This window comes from Sciurus carolinensis, chromosome 11 (assembly GCF_902686445.1).
Source record: "Sciurus carolinensis chromosome 11, mSciCar1.2, whole genome shotgun sequence".
In the NCBI taxonomy this organism is placed as follows: domain Eukaryota; kingdom Metazoa; phylum Chordata; class Mammalia; order Rodentia; family Sciuridae; genus Sciurus; species Sciurus carolinensis.
Window position 1 is genome coordinate 25,267,348 of NC_062223.1, and position 16,360 is coordinate 25,283,707.

Consider the following 16,360-nt stretch of genomic DNA (forward strand, 5'->3'; position numbering starts at 1 on the left):
CTCATCTCCCTTCTCTACTCCCTGCTTCCTTATGAATGGCTGATTTTTCTCTTTTCCCTGCAACTTTGTTCAGCCTTGAGTACTTAACAGAACAAAACTCTTGTTTTTATTTGATTAATTATTGTGAGGAAGATTTACTTGCTATTCTTATAGTCAAAATAAAAAATCAAAACTCTAGTGCACTGTAATTAAGATGTTGATGGAGTAGCAAAGTAGGAGAAGCCTTGGGGGTAATACTCTCTTAGATACTAATGCCTTACATCATTCTGTCTTAAAATATCCCCTCTGGAATATAAAGAGGGCTTTTTTTCCCCCCAGTATTCTATGAAAAGGCCACTATCAAAACAGGATGAGCACACCTGACATTAATTCAGAGAATCCTCTAACAGGTGAGTGAGAGGTTATTTCCAGCTTGTGAACAAATTCATCATTACAGAACATCCAGTATAATTTTGAAATTTAATTCTATAGGTCTCCTGACTATACTGTTGACATATACTCTGGGCAAGAAAGATTTTTGTTTTTAAAGAAAAATTTGAGTGACTTCTTTTAGATTAATATTAATATAGAAAATAGATGAATTAAAAACAAGTTTAAGGAGAAAAATGATCTTTTGAGCTCAACTTATAATTTATAAACACCAGGCATGTGAATACCATCATTATGTGTGGAAAAAGGGAAGACTTACACTCCATTTACATATGATCTATCCAAATGTGTACAAGCATTCTTCTGTCATGTACAACAAATTAGAACAAATTTTAAAATTAAAAAAAAAAAGAATGTAAGTCCTGTAGTGAACCAAATGGAAATTGAAAGGTACTCTTAGAAAGGAGAAAGCAAAACCAGCTTGGATACCCTACACTCTGTGTTTTTAACAGTTGGATCCTTAGTTTCCCCATCATAGAGAACCCACGGGATGTGAATACCAACCTTCAGTATGCTTCCAAAGCAGCTGAACTTAACGTGATGATAACGTAGTTCAGTAATAATTGGTGATTTGAGAACTATGTTCCCTATTTTCTCAACTGCAGGTTATTGTAGATTACAAAATGAGTTCTATTTCAGAGTAAAATAAATCCTTGAAATATACTTGAGGGCACAGGAAAAGGTTTTCAAAGATATTAAGAAATACATGATGAATGTATTATGGTTTATCTATAACATAAAAGGATTGAAATAGGCTTTGGGGCTACAGATGTTGACTACTAAATATTTTTCTGATGCTATTGATTACATATTTGAAAAGGATCAAAAATCATTAAAAAGTTAAATAAATCATATGCATTTATTATGCATAATTTATCTTAAAATATATGTGCAAGTGTAAAAAAGAAATAAGTTTTTCCTAAAAATGGATAGGCTAATGGGACTGATGCTATATATGTATGTAATGAAGAATTCCCATTTCATCTTTCTGTATACCTATAAAATGCCAATTTAAAAAAAATATATGTGTGTATATATATATATTTATATAAAATGATTACACACACACACACACACACACACACTTTCACACACTGATAGAGGTGACTAAAATCATGGAGAGATAGGCATCACTTTCACTCACTTCATCTTACTACCAAAGCCTACTTAGTACTCAAGTGTCAATATTTGCCATAAACCCTTTTGTAAATTAATAAAGGAGAAAATGAGCTTATTGTAATGGTTATGGTGTTGGGACTCAGGTCCTTTGTAGTTAAGATACTTGACCAAGAGTATATATTAAAAAGGGTTTTGTTTTGTTTTTCCTCTCAAAATAACATCATCAGATACTTTCCCAAGAGTGCTTTTGATTTGGAGAAAATTGTATTAAAGTCTATTGAAATTAAGAGTCACCAAGAGAGCAAAAGATGCAGAAGCAAAATTTTGTGTCAATTTAGTCCATCATAGTATGTGTTTTGATCAACTCACAACTTTCAAAATAATTTATTGGTGTTATGAATGAGATATGGGAAAAACAATAGGTTAAGCGCATCTTCTGTATTTTATTTAAATGCACATCATTTCAGCTTATGTCTTTACAGAATTTTCCTTCAAACATCATCTTGACTAGAAAGTTCATGACAATATTTTTTTTCCAAATTTGGAAAAAGAAATATTTGTTAAAAGAAGTGTATAAAAAAAAAGTGTATGTACATATTTCAATATCCTGCAGTAAATTTCACCTTTCTGTATATCTATAAAGCACCAATTTAAAATAAGAAATAAATAGAAAGACAATTAATAGAGTGGAGGACTGGGAAGTGGGGAGGCAGAGGAGGCAGGTAGGAAAAGTACCTAGGACTGAAATGGACCAAATTATATTACATGCATGTGGGGTAATGTCAAAGTGAGCTCCACTATTATGCACAACTATAAATTGACATTTAAATGGTGAATAATCATTGGGTATGACAGGGATGGAAAAAATTGATTGAAATCAGTTACTGACTACTGTTTCTCTTTGTAAACCACATCCCCTGTCATTTATTCTTTTCTGGTGTGCTGCAGGAATGTGAAGTTTGGAACATTAAGATCCTGATCTGGTCCTAACCAAATGACTGGTAGTAACCATCACACATAACCCATTCATGTCTAAATTAAGTTAAAAACCTGAACCATGAAAACATTCAAATATCAAGTAGAATAATGTGCACCCTTTATGTTATAAATGTCTTTTGGGACTCTGAGGGCTCTAACATTACTTGGCAGAAATGGGAGAAATAAAAATATAATTGGAATCTTTGAGTTGTAACAAACCATGGAAAAGCATTCGTTTCAGCTCCTTTTATATGTTAAATACCAAATATTTTAAAGATGCTTGAAGGCTGAACAAAATCATTTTCAAGCTGGCATATATTATGGGAAATATGCAGAGAATTAGAAATATTATATAGCTATAAATCATACACATTTTTGTAAATAAGTTTAATAAATATGGAATCTATCATACATAAACCCATGTAAGTAATTATATGGGTTTGAGGGTACTATGTGAATTTACGTTTTTATCATGAACTCCAATGACAATAAAACATGCCCTAAATGCTGTGTGTTACACCATGCAAGCATACTGCCACGATTTTGGGGGGTGCTACCAGGGATTAAACTCAGGGGCACTCAACCACTGAGTCACATCCTCAGCCCTATTTTATTTAGAGAGAGGATCTCACTGAGTTGCTTATCACCTTTCTGTTGCTGGGAAAGGATTTGAACTCAAAATTCTCTTGCCTCAGCCTCCAGGGCTGCTGGGATTACAGGTGTGCACCACCCTACCAGGTCTGCCAAGTTTTTGATATGGAAAAAAATAAAGTAAATATCAATGTGGGATAATATATAAGGAGCAAAATCATTCAGAATTTTGCCAAAGATAAGGAAGAGTTGTATTTGAAGAATTTTGTAGGAAAGCATCATATTCAAATCTTTATTTAAAAATGACATCCTACTAAGTCAAGTACTGAGGTTGAGGACTCAAGTGTTAGATGACTTATTAAGAAATCATATCTGGAAGGTACCCAAAGATTAATGTTATATTGGCTTTGAATATCTCATAATCATACAAAGCACCATGAACTATTTTCCTGAAAATATTCCATAACTTAAAAGAACACACCATAAATGAAATCCATTCTCTTTTGCAGATAGATCATCTCACACTTGCCCCTTGTCCTCATTCATGAAATCATGCAGCTGAACAATAATGTGACTGAATTCATCCTACTTGGGTTGACACAAAATCCATTTAGGAAGAAAATAGTATTTGTCACATTTTTGCTTTTCTATTTGAGGACTTTGCTGGGTAATTTGGTCATTATCAACACCATCAAGACCAGTCGAGCACTCGGCAGTCCAATGTACTTCTTCCTTTTCCATTTATCCTTATCTGATTTCTGCTTCTCTACTTCCATAGCTCCTAGAACAATTGTGGATGCCCTTTTGAAGAAGACCACTATTTCTTTCAGTGAGTGCATAATCCAAGTCTTTTCGTTGCATTTCTTTGGCTGCCTGGAGATCTTCATCCTCATCCTCATGGCTGTTGACCACTATGTGGCCATCTGTAAGCCCCTGCACTACATGACCATCATGAGCTGCCATGTCTGTAGTGTGTTGGTGGCTGTGGCCTGGTTGGGCTCCTGTGTGCATTCTTTAGCTCAGATTTTTCTTGCCTTGTGTTTGCCTTTCTGTGGTCCCAATGTTATCGACCACTATTTTTGTGACTTGCAGTCATTGTTGAAGCTTGCTTGTATAGACACATATGTGACCAACCTACTCCTGGTGTCCAACAGTGGGGCCATTTGTACAGTGAATTTCATCATGCTAATGTTCTCATACATCATCATCTTGCATTCTCTGAGAAACCACAGTGCAGAAGGGAGGAGAAAGGCCCTCTCCACCTGCATCTCTCACATCATTGTGGTCATCTTGTTTTTTGGCCCTTGCATATTTATATACAAACAACCTGCAACCACTTTCCCCATGGATAAGATGATAGCTGTGTTTTATACCATCAGAACACCTTTGCTTAACCCTCTGATTTACACACTGAGGAATGCAGAAGTGAAAAATGCCATGAGGAAGTTGTGGAGCAAAAGCCTGGTCTCAAATGATCAGTTTTAATCCTAGTTTGGATTAAAATAGAAAAAGTAAATCATCTTCAAATTGCAGATTAAACAGAATAGTCCCTAGGGGAATGAGAGTTCCTTCAGGAAATGACATGTGTACGTGTACACTGACTACTTTAAATGGACTCTACGTAGAAAAGGAGACAGGATGAGGTGCAAACAAGTATTCAAGGGTTACTACCTTAAATGTTCTTCACTTCTGTGTCTCTTATTTGCATATTATCTCTTGTAGAATTTATCTAGTGTTTTTCTTGCCTTTTTTCACATTGGTGTCTGGTGTTCTCTGCTAGTAATGTTGTTCCACATGCTCAAATCCACAGAGAGGCAATTTTTCTCTCTTCCAAATAGCCATATTTGTTAGACATTTCAACCTCTTATATCTAATTATGTACCTTAACTTATTTGTTCTTTCTAACTCAGCATAACGTACCATGTGCAACAATTGGAAAAGCATCCTGTTATCATGGATTACAGACCATCTAGGTACTCCCCAAACCAATACTTGAAAGTATATATACTTTGGACTCTTACCATGTGTTTACATAGAAACTTCCAGAACAGTGACAGAATATGGGCAGAAATTTTACCCTTCCAAAGGAATATTTTGATCTTAGGGAGACTTTCTCATTTTCTTTTCTTTTGCTAAAAAAGTTATTCTTTTTCTAAAATATACTTTGTGCTCCTAATTTGATTTCTTCCAATTTGAGGGAGTGGTATCAAAATTGCTTAAAAATTTACTGTTATGGAAATGTGCTCATAATATGGTATTATTACAATTGTGGCACTGATGGCACAAATGAAAAAATGGTATATTTACATGGACTAGAAGCAAAGAATATAAGCAGTTGAGTCAGATGTACTACTGCACCCCTGTAATCCCAGTGACTCAGGAGACTGAGACAGGACAATCACAATTTCAAGGACAGACTTTCATTTTAGTGAGACCCTGTCTCAAAACTTTAAAAAGGACTGTATTGTAACTCAGTGGTAGTGCACCTCTTGATTCAACACCCAGTTTTGCCAAGTAAAAATTATATATATATATACAGTTGATGTTAATGATTTTGAAATATGAAGAGATTTCATCAAAGTATGAAATACCAAAGAGAGAATTCTCAAGTTTTTTTTTTAACGAATATTTACTGTAAGTATATGAACTATGAATTTTCCTTCAGGAAAAGGCAGAACTGAGGAGGCTAACAAAACAAAAAGTGGTTTCCAGGATTTCAGGAGGAGAAGAAAAGTGATTAAGTGAAGCATGCAGCATTTTCAAAAGAGTGAACTATTCTGTATGGTGTTTTAATGGTAGATGCTCGACAACACATGTGTCATAAATTCAACCATACAAAGAGTAAAGAGTAACATAATCTGTGAATTTCAGTAAGCATTTATTAATACTCGTTCAATGACTATAACAAATGTTCCATACCAATGCAAGAGGTGTTGACAGGGAACTGTAAGGGACAGAGTGCAGGTGTTAAGGATTCTTTGTACTTTCTGTGAAATTTTCATGTGACCCTAAAACTGCTTTAAAAATAAAGTATATTTTTAAAAGTTATACTCATCACAGCAAGCCCAACTTTCCATCATAGTATTTTAAAATGCATTTTGGAAATTTTTTCCAAAATTTTGGTAGAAGTACATCTTTCAATAACATATTGATGCCCTTGAACCACCCAAAATTTTCCCTACGGTGCAAGGCAAATGACACAAATGCCATTATTAAATGCACAATACTATAATTTCTGTGCACCATTTTTTAAATATTGAGAAGTATTAAATATTCATAAGTATTAAATAATTTGCATTAAAATAATTTAATTACTTTTCAGAGGAAGATGTTAGTATGTTCTAATTTAGTTATCTAAAAAGTTCCTTTACTATGATGACTGCTTTTCTCTGTCTCAATGAATTTAGATGAGGATATGATTTTGTAAGTAGTTGAAGATTTCAATTATAAAATGTAACATAAGATACCTGGTGTGTATATAACTATATAGCACTGCCAGATATAAAAATCAAAGACTAGCCTAGTTGAGCAAAAGATACTTAAAGAATTGTTTCTTCACAATTAATAGAACAAGATCAAAAATCACCAAATGCACAGAAGGCAACACCATTGACTATTTGACACCTATAGAATGCTCAATTTAACAACAGCAGAGTAACACTATTTTCATTTGTCTTCAAAATGTAAATCAGGATAGATTATGAGATGAGACATAACAGTGGATGGATTTTGAGGAGTTTAAAATCGTAGACAATATGCTCTCCAATTGCAGGGTAAATAAACTAGAAATCAATGACAGAAGGATAGCAGGAAGTTCCAAAGGTTTGGAATAAAGGCATTCCTAAATACCCTTCAGAACAAAGAGAAACTCAACTTTAAAAACAATACACTTAATGAAAATGGAAATACAGCATATCAAAACTTGTTGGCCAGAGCTAAAGTAGGTTTAAGAATATGTATTTTTTAATGCTAGGGATTAAACCCAAGGCTTCACACATGATAGGCAAGCTCTCTACCACTGATCTACAACCCCAATCCCAAGAGGAAATTTATACTTTAAATACATACATTAGAAAGAAGAAATATCTGTAATAAATAATAATCAGATAGTATAACCAGCAGTACTGGACAATTCAAAGGAAAGGATCAGTAAAAGATTAATCAAAAAATATGCAACTCAGTGAAGTCCTGTCTCTAAATAAAATACAAAGTAAGGCTGGGGATGTGATTCAGTAGTCAAGTGTCCCTGCATTCAATTCCCAGTACCAAAACAAACCAACCAACAAAGAATACACACAGAAATAAAATATTTTTTAAATTTCAGAGAAAAAAAAATTATTAACAAATAAACTGTGACTCAATAAATGACAAGTAGAACTATGTCAAATGACCTAACCTTATCAAAGGTAGAGTCCTATGAGAGAGAGAGAGAGAGAGAGAGAGAGAGAGAGAGAGAGAGAGAGAGAATAGCACAGAAAATATATTTGAAGGAATGTTTAAAATATATCCTTGTTTGATTATAAATATCAGTGGTCAAAAAGAAAGAAAATAAGAGATTACTCAGAAAACTTGAAATGGAACTACCATTTGAGTCACTCCTAGGTTTATACCCAAAGGGCTTAAAATCAGCATACTACACTGAGGCAGCCACATCAATATTTATAGCAGCTCAATTCATAATAGTTAAACTATGGAACCAATCTAGGTGCCCTTCAGCAGATGAATGGGTAAAGAAAATGTGGTGTATATACACAATGGAATTACTCAGTCTTAGGGAAGAATGAAATTATGGCATTTACCCATAAATGAATAGAGCTGGAAAATATCATGCTGAGTGAAATAGCCAATCCCAAAGAACCAAAGGCAGAGTGTTTTCTCTGATAGGCAGATGCTACTTCACAATAACAGGAAAGCAGGGTGGCTAGGGAAGAAAAGAGCTACTCTGGATAAGGTAGAGAGGAGTGAAGGGAAGAAATGGGGCAGGAGGATAGCAGAATGAATCAGATATTATTACCCTATGTACATACATTATTATAGCAGCAGTTTAATTCTACATCATGTACAACCAGAAGAATGACCAGTTATAGTCTTTTTTATGTATGATATGTCAAAATGTATTCTACTGTCATGTATAACTAATTATAAAAAATTTTGAAAAAAAGAAAGGGAAAGTAAGTCATACATATGTACATGACATTGAAAAACTGGAAATCTAAGTATAAAGGACTAATCTTAAAATTAGGCCAAGAAAAATTCATATTGTATTATATTATATAGAAAGGAGTAAGCATAATAATGACGGCTTACTTCTATTAGAAACTGGGGAGGTGATATTCAAAAGAAAAGCACATTAAAGTAAGGAAAAAACAATGTCAATACAGAATTCTGTATTAATTAAAGACAGTCTGCAAAACTAGCTACAACAATGACCTTACCTACTAATCAAAAGCAGAGACATATGACCAAAGAACTATACAGTTTGGAAGAGAAGACACACCAGATGGAAATTCAGAACTCCAGGAATAAATGGAGAGAACTAGAATATGTAACTACACAGTACTTTTCTTCCTGAATTTTTTATACACAGTTGACCACTTAAAGTTCAAAAGTAAAGAATGGTTTGTAAATTTTAAATCATACATGACAGACAAATATGTCAATAAAAGTACAAATCACAAGTATAAAAGTGGAATGATACCTTTTAAATTTCTTATATTACATATTGAGTAGTTTTCCTTTAATTCAATATAAAATTTAATAATTCTACATATAATATATTTTATTCAAAATGTACTTAATTCCTAATATTATGTTATTTCTTAACCATTACAATAATATTTTATTATAACCTCAAAGACTAAAAAAAAACTAAAAGAACAGTAAGGAAAGGTGCCATTTTTAATGCCAAAAGTATTCTGGTATCTAGCTCAGCTTGCAAGGAACTGGGCATCACCATTCCTTCTTAAGAAAAGTAAATATATGAATAAGCTTAAAAGTCAACTCCTCTTGGATCCATAGAAGAAATGAGGTTACAATTCACACTATTACTCTAAAATGGGAGAGAGTGAAAGAAATGGAATCACGGGCTTCTGCTAGGGTAGAAGGCTCTGCATTAACAATGCTGTTGTAGGAAAGCATCAGCGGTTAACTGGGACATATTGGGAGGCTCGGAGTACACAAGAGATGAACTTCAGGGGCATCCCCTGTGAGCTTTACTGGAGGAGTAAATAATTTACCATCCCCTCATGGCATCCTGATGGGGTTAGGATTTCAACTTGTGAGTTGTGAATTCATGACATTCAGTCCATAGCAAGGTTCTCAGGGATAAAGCACACAGACTGAAAGAATAGATGAGAAATATAAGGAGGAATTGGTAGGCCTGGTATCTAGGTCCATGAAATTTTTCTTGAATCCTTGACATACTAGATGGATCTATTGATTATATCCATAGTGGATGGACTTCAGTCTTTGTCCACAGGAGACATTTTGATCTATAGGTGATTCTAAGAACTGGATTAGGCCTTGTTCTTCTAAAAGTGAGATGAACCTGTGGCCTCAGTGGCTATGGCTTGTCCTGGAGACTGAATCTTCTGATAGGATCGTGGGTCTGTGGTGAATGATTTGAAGCCTGGGTCTACAGGGGTTATCCTAGAACAGTAGTTCATAGGAAACATTCTGTCTTTGGAGTCTGCTGAGAAAAACTTGGACACTAGGTATTCTGGAGTTGACATAGATGCTAAATACTAAAGGACCTTGGACCATATACCATCCTGGAGCCTGAAACTGGTATGAGCTAGGAATGTAGACTGGGTACATATAGCCTAGGGCTAGTCTGATATTAGCCTGTTACCTGGACTTTGAAGATTTGCCTGAAGCCTGAGACCACTGAGGCTAGCATGCATGTTAGCTGATCTGGAGGTTAGTTCCCTTGGGGACAAATTGGAACCTGGGTCAAAAGGATGGCCATGAACCTGAGATTCTGGAAGCTGGTCCAGGAATGGGAATTACCAGGACAAGAATGGAGGGGCTTGTCTTGAGCGTGAGGCCATGGTGACTGACCCGACACTGATTAAACATGGAGCTGTATGCACAGCACCAGTGTGTTGCCTGGGGCCAGGGGGACAATCCTGGACTAGAACCTGGGGTAATCAGATCCTATTTGGCAGGAGGGAGGGCTTGGAAGTTCAGACAATGGGTACCATCCTGGAGTCTATATCTGCAGGGTTTGTCCTGCACTCTGATTCAGTGATGATGATGGCCTTATGAACAGGGTCACAGGACAAATTTGGTGTTGGAGTGGGCCTGAATTCTGGTGCTATGGGACAGGCTTGGATTTGGGGCTGCAGAATCTAGTGTGGGAGTTGGGCAGACTTGGAAGTTCAATCCATGGGTGCCAACTTGGAGCTTGTATCAGAAGTGTCTGCTCAAAGACTGATGACTAGGATCCTGGGACCATTCTAACACCTGGGGCCAAGGTCAGTCGTTTGATGTGTTTGGTCTAGAGCCATGGGCTATTAGAGTTGGGCTAGTGGTGAGGCAGGCCCCAAGAACTTGAAGGCAGACCTAGAATCTGGGCCTCTGGTGCTGTGGTGAGCTAGAGGTTAGTCCACAGGTACTGGGAATAGATTCTGGTGCTAAAAGAGTCTGCACAGCACTAGATTTTACTGAGGCAGGCCCCACGTCATCTTTCCTGACTGGGAAAGTATTGCTCTTCATGCTTGGGGTTGGGAAAAAGAGTGATTCAGAGAAGGTAAAACTCTTCTTCCTGCCTTTTCCAATTCATCTTTTCTAATGTCTGTGTTACACTCAGATGTTATAAAATTTCACATGATTTCTGAACTCTTGTGAAAGGATATTTGTACGTTGACTGTTGTTCAAATTGATATTTCTGTAGGGGGAAGAGTGCTAGAAGTTTCTATTTCATCAATTTCATAATGGCAGCCTCAATTTGAAACTTCTGATTAGTGAAACAGGTTATTAACAATCACAATATCTTCCATCAATTACAATGTGATAGAAAAACTACATTGCATCGCACTGTTTTCAAACCTCAAAATATGCAACAGATATATCTTTCTTTTATTTTGTCAGTTTTTAATTGCAGTGGAAGCCTCAATAAAGAAGTTCTAATTGTCTGTATCTATAACAGATGTCTCAGTTGAGAAACCTGCTTCCTGAGACAGGGCACATCTGACAAACCATGAAGCATTTCTAATTTGAATCAATATCAGTAACATAATGTTCCTTTTGTCTTGGTTTATGAAGAACAGATTAACTGCTAGAATGTCAGAGCCAGGAAGAACCTGGAGATCATCTGGTTCCCTTCTTTTGTGTACGGTCTCAGAAATGTAAAGCAACAGAAGGAGAGTGGCCAGGGGTCTTCTCTCTTCAAGACATGCTGCTGTGGGTGACACATACCACCTCTCTGCACCTGCCCTGTTTACTGACATTGATTCAGTGCAGAGAACAAGATCAGGCCAAGGGCGCCAACCCCAAGTCCCTTCCAACAATTTGTGTGGGCCCCACACTTTCCTCATGGCGTTCTTCTTGTCTGCATTTCTCAGTGTGTAGATGAGAGGGTTGAACAAGGGGGCAATCATGGTGTAAAACAGAGCAAACACTTTGTCATCGCTGACAGAATCGGCCATGGGGACATAGGTGAAGATGAGGGGCAAGAAGAACATGAGCACAAACGTGATGTGCGAGCCACAGGTAGAGAGGGCTTTGCGGCGGCCCTCAGATGAGCGAGTCCTCAAGGTGGACAGGATGATGACATAAGAAATTACCAAGGCAACAAAGGTCAGAATGGACAGCATCCCTGTGGTGGTAACGATTATGATCTTCAAGAGCCTTGTGTCAGTGCAGGCCAACTTCAACAGGGGGAAGATGTCACAGAAATAGTGGTCTATCTGATTGGGGCCACAGAAGGGAAGTTGAATAATGATCAACACCTGCATCAGTGAATGGATAAAAGCTCCAATGACAGAAGCCATCACAAGGATGTAGCACGCCCTTCTGCTCATGATGACCACATAGTGAAGGGGTCTACAGATGGCTACTTAGCGATCATAGGCCATGGCCACCAGGATAAAGATCTCAGTGGCTCCAAAGAAGTGTGCGTGAAACATCTGGGACACGCAGCCACTGAAGGAGATGGTGTTCCACTGAACCAGTAAGTCTATGATCAGTTTGGGGGCCACTGTGGAAGTAAAGCAGACATCCATGAAGGACAGGTAGCTGAGGAAAAAGTACATGGGTTGCTCACCAAGGTGGCTTCCCCTGATGGTGAGAAGAATGGCCAGGTTTCCTGAAAGAATTGCAAGATAGCAAAGTGAAAATATCACAGAGCAAGGAGTCTTCACATCTGCATTACTAAATAGTCCCAGAAGAATAAATTCAGTAATGTTTTCATATTCCATTTTTTTTCATGGGCTTGATTATTTAAAGGGAGAGGATAATATACCTGAAACACTAGACTATTGGAAATCTTTGATTTATTTTCAAAATTCTGTGTTCAGTAAATACATATATTGATTGTTTATTATGAATCAATCAGTGTAATTGGCACTAGGAGTACAGCAATGGATAAAATATGTAGAATATTTACTCACAAGTAGAATGCAGGTTATTAGAGCAGACTCACTAGTAATAGGAACAGTACAGAAAATCAATCCTGATGGTGATGAATCCCAAACCCTCACACCATGAACAGTAGGGTGAATACTTTAAGCACAAAACACAGCTTTTCAGTTCAATTTAAGATGGTGTTTCAGTGTTTCAACTTATTAGTAGCTTTGAAATCTCCAGTGTGTTTAAAAAGCCCAAAGTTTGTCTGTTCTTCAAAGGCAGGATATATACTCTCATTCTCAGTTCTTTTAAACTGATAAATTTAAAAGTCGATCATGTCTAGTGACACCATACTTCAGCAAACTCATGCAAATATTAAACTTCTGGATAACAATCTCATCAAGTCCTTTTAGGACTCAAGAAAATGTTTTTTAAAAAATGGAGGGAGAGAGAGAGCAACAAACCAATCTGAGGAGAAGAGAGTTGATCCTTTCTATGGGCCTCCAGAATGGTTATTGCTTCCCAGACTTTTCCTTTTTTCCCAGTTCATTTTCCTGTCTCATCCAGGAGTTCTCAAGTTCTCATCATGTGGGCCCTATTGTCAGATTTCCTAGCATTTCTTCTTGCAATAGCAAACTTGCAGAGACACTTGGACTCAGAGATTTTTCTTCACTTCACCTGTTTTACTGCTTTGGATCTCAGAATTGAATCATGTTTTTTCTCTCAACAGGCTGGCTATATGTTCATTGTCAAATCCTGGAATATGTAAGTAAAAAAAAAATATTTATTTGATGCAAATGACCACCCTATATCTCTTTCTTCCTTTTTGTGACTTGGAGTAACTTGATCTAAAAGGAGTCACACAACTGCTAAACTCAAGCCTGGGTTATAGAAAATAAATCCTAATCACTGAGAAAAATTTGTCAGCAAGCTTGTAAAGCATTAGAACAGCAAGGAAATCATGGCCTTTGCACTGTATGTATTCCAATGAAAAATATTTTGGAAATATCACATTTGATATACAAAGAGATTTTCAATACAACTTTAGACATACGATGGATGCGTGGGTCTCAGTTCATGTATGAAACTTAAGTTAACAACTTCTGGTTTAATTTCTATTTTGGGGGGGTAGGGGGCACTCTCTAGAATTGTTGAAAAAGTCCAATTGCAATGGACCTGAAATGTCATATGAATTTTTTGAGTAAAAGCTTGAAAATTGTTTTTATATATACCATTGCTGAAAATGGAGACTTCTTCATAAACATGGAATTTTATTAGAAATAAAAAAAAATTAAAACCAGTTTACATGATTTATGGTTAGGAAATTCCTAGTAGGATTTGAAGCAATTTCAAGAGTGATCTCTGAAATATAATAGCTGACATTGAGATTTATAAATTTCTCGTTTGTCTTTTTTTGTCAAACTGACACTATCTCTTAGCATAGTTTCAAATGCTGAATTCTCAGGGTGTATCACACAGGTTATCATTGTGAATGAATGTGCTGCTTCATTTAGACTAAGTGGATTCCAATATATGATCCAGCCTTAGTGGTTGAATAATTAAGCAGTTTACATCACTCTTTGAGCCTGGGTTTTTTCATCTATAAGAGAGTGGTAATGCTATCTAACACATAGGATTCTTTGAAATCAAACAAAAATGTTCACATGAAATAGGTAAAGATATGTGACTTTAACACATTATAACTACTAAGTAGAATCAGTTCCTTTATTTTTAATTTTAAAAGTATTAATGTTCTCAAAATTTTTAAGACCAAGGAAGCTCAGGTTATAAATTATCTTCATTAGATTTGCCATACAGATTTCTACAGAGGTTTGAATTACTTTTACAACTACTCCAGTGAAAACTAATTACCAGGATATGGGATATACAATAGGATTTCTCATTTCACAGATAGAACTGAAATCAAGCTAACATATTTATTTGAGAAGACTTCTAATATAATATCTACAGGGAATCCTTCTTTTATAAAGAAGAATAATGGAATGAAACACTTGTAGAAAATAATATCTCTATATTATACTTAGGTTATTTCATAGATTATATTCTCCCTTTGTTAAAGATTGATACATATATATGTATATATATCATATGTACACACATCATATATATACATGTATATCATATATATTTATATATATAAACACATACTGAAATTTTCTTCTGTAAAATCATATTCAACTTCAATGCCAAAATTTTATGGAATGTATAATAGACTAAGACCAGGAACAGACACCTTCCTTTCATGTGCCACACACATTATTTAATTTAGGAAAAGTTCACTCCTCAACTCTATTGGCCTCTCTTTCCTCTTGAGAAATTAAGGAAGCAGTAGCTGGGGATGTGGCTCAGTGACATGGCACTTTCCTACAATCTGCAAATGCCGACTGCCTTCTGTAACCCCACAGAATAAAGAAAGAAAGTCAATAATTGATCAATTATTCAAAATCAAGGGTCTCCATAATTTTCTTGATTTATTCTGTTCATTGCTCATTTTATTTAATTATTTGTCAAATAGTTTCAGGTGTTCATAATTTTTGGCATTCCTTTTCTATCTGAAAGAGAGCAAAAATATTCAACAGTTTATCTTAGCCTCTTTTGCAGGCTCTAAGAGTCCCAAATTTGAAACTAGCACTTTGATACAGTATTCTCATTGTCAATTTTCTGTTTGAACAGATACCTTAAAACTGTCTGATAAACTATGAAAATTAAAAATAGTTACTTAAGTTAGAAGAATCTGAAAGTTACAAAAAGGTTGCCAAATAGTTATGTTTTCAGAATATTTACCCAAGAGGGAAAAATGTTCTTGAAAAATAGGAAAATAAGGCTACATGATGTTATGATCATTCAAAATGATGACTTTTACATAGCAGGTATTTAAGAAAAAGCAAAGTAAGATGGAAAAACAACATGAAAATAACAACTCACATTTGTCTTCATTCAATTCCTGTCTTTGAAGCAATACCTTTATTCTTGAATTCATATCAAAAAATAAAAAAAACTAACCTAAAATAAGAAGCAAATATCTTACGCAGAAAATCAGTGAAAAAGTTCTCATTCTTTGTTTCTAGCTTTTAAATTATGTTTAAAGTAAAATTATATCTTAAAATTTCCCTCTGAGCACTCAGAATGAGAATAAGAATTTTATCACAATACTGAAAGAGAAAAATCAGATGCATATGGGTCTTTTGCTCTTTCTTCCTTCCATGCAATAATGAGTATCCAAGATCACTTCCCTTAAATGCATGGAGTCTAAAGGCTCCTAAAGTAGCTGCACATAGAGTTAGGAGACTTATTTAAAGACACTGGAGGGATCTGGATGCAAGCCAAAGGCAATCCCTATGGAAATTCTTGGACAAATCTAACAAGAAACTCTCATCACTTTAGTTAGTGTTTGACTTTTCTAATGTGGTTTTTAAAGTATATAAAATTGTTTTAAATATGTGATTTTAAATACTTAGGTTTTATGATTAGTAACCAAAATTTTAAAAAACTAGTCATAATATTATTTATGCAGAAAATAACTCTTTATGCATTCATCATAAGTGTTAATAATCTTCCTCTTCTGCTATTAAGGCTGATCATATATTAATAGTGAAGGATTTTTTCTTTTTCTTTTCACAGTTAAGGTCAAACTTAAATGTTCCCATTTTCATAA

General features: G+C 35.4%; 2 protein-coding genes across 2 annotated transcripts; one reads left to right on the forward strand and one right to left on the reverse strand.

Annotated features, from left to right (window-relative positions):
• Nucleotides 1-3,669: 3,669 nt before the first annotated feature.
• LOC124959255 (olfactory receptor 4C16-like) lies at nucleotides 3,670-4,602 on the forward strand. The gene has a single exon (XM_047517821.1). The coding sequence runs from the start codon at nucleotides 3,670-3,672 to the stop codon at nucleotides 4,600-4,602; it is 933 nt and encodes a 310-aa protein (XP_047373777.1).
• Nucleotides 4,603-11,243: 6,641 nt separating this feature from the next.
• LOC124959257 (olfactory receptor 4S2-like) lies at nucleotides 11,244-12,536 on the reverse strand. Its single transcript, XM_047517822.1, is given in 1 exon segment — nucleotides 11,244-12,536. A coding segment is annotated over 1 exon segment (1,293 nt).
• Between the last annotated feature and the right edge of the window lie 3,824 nt (nucleotides 12,537-16,360).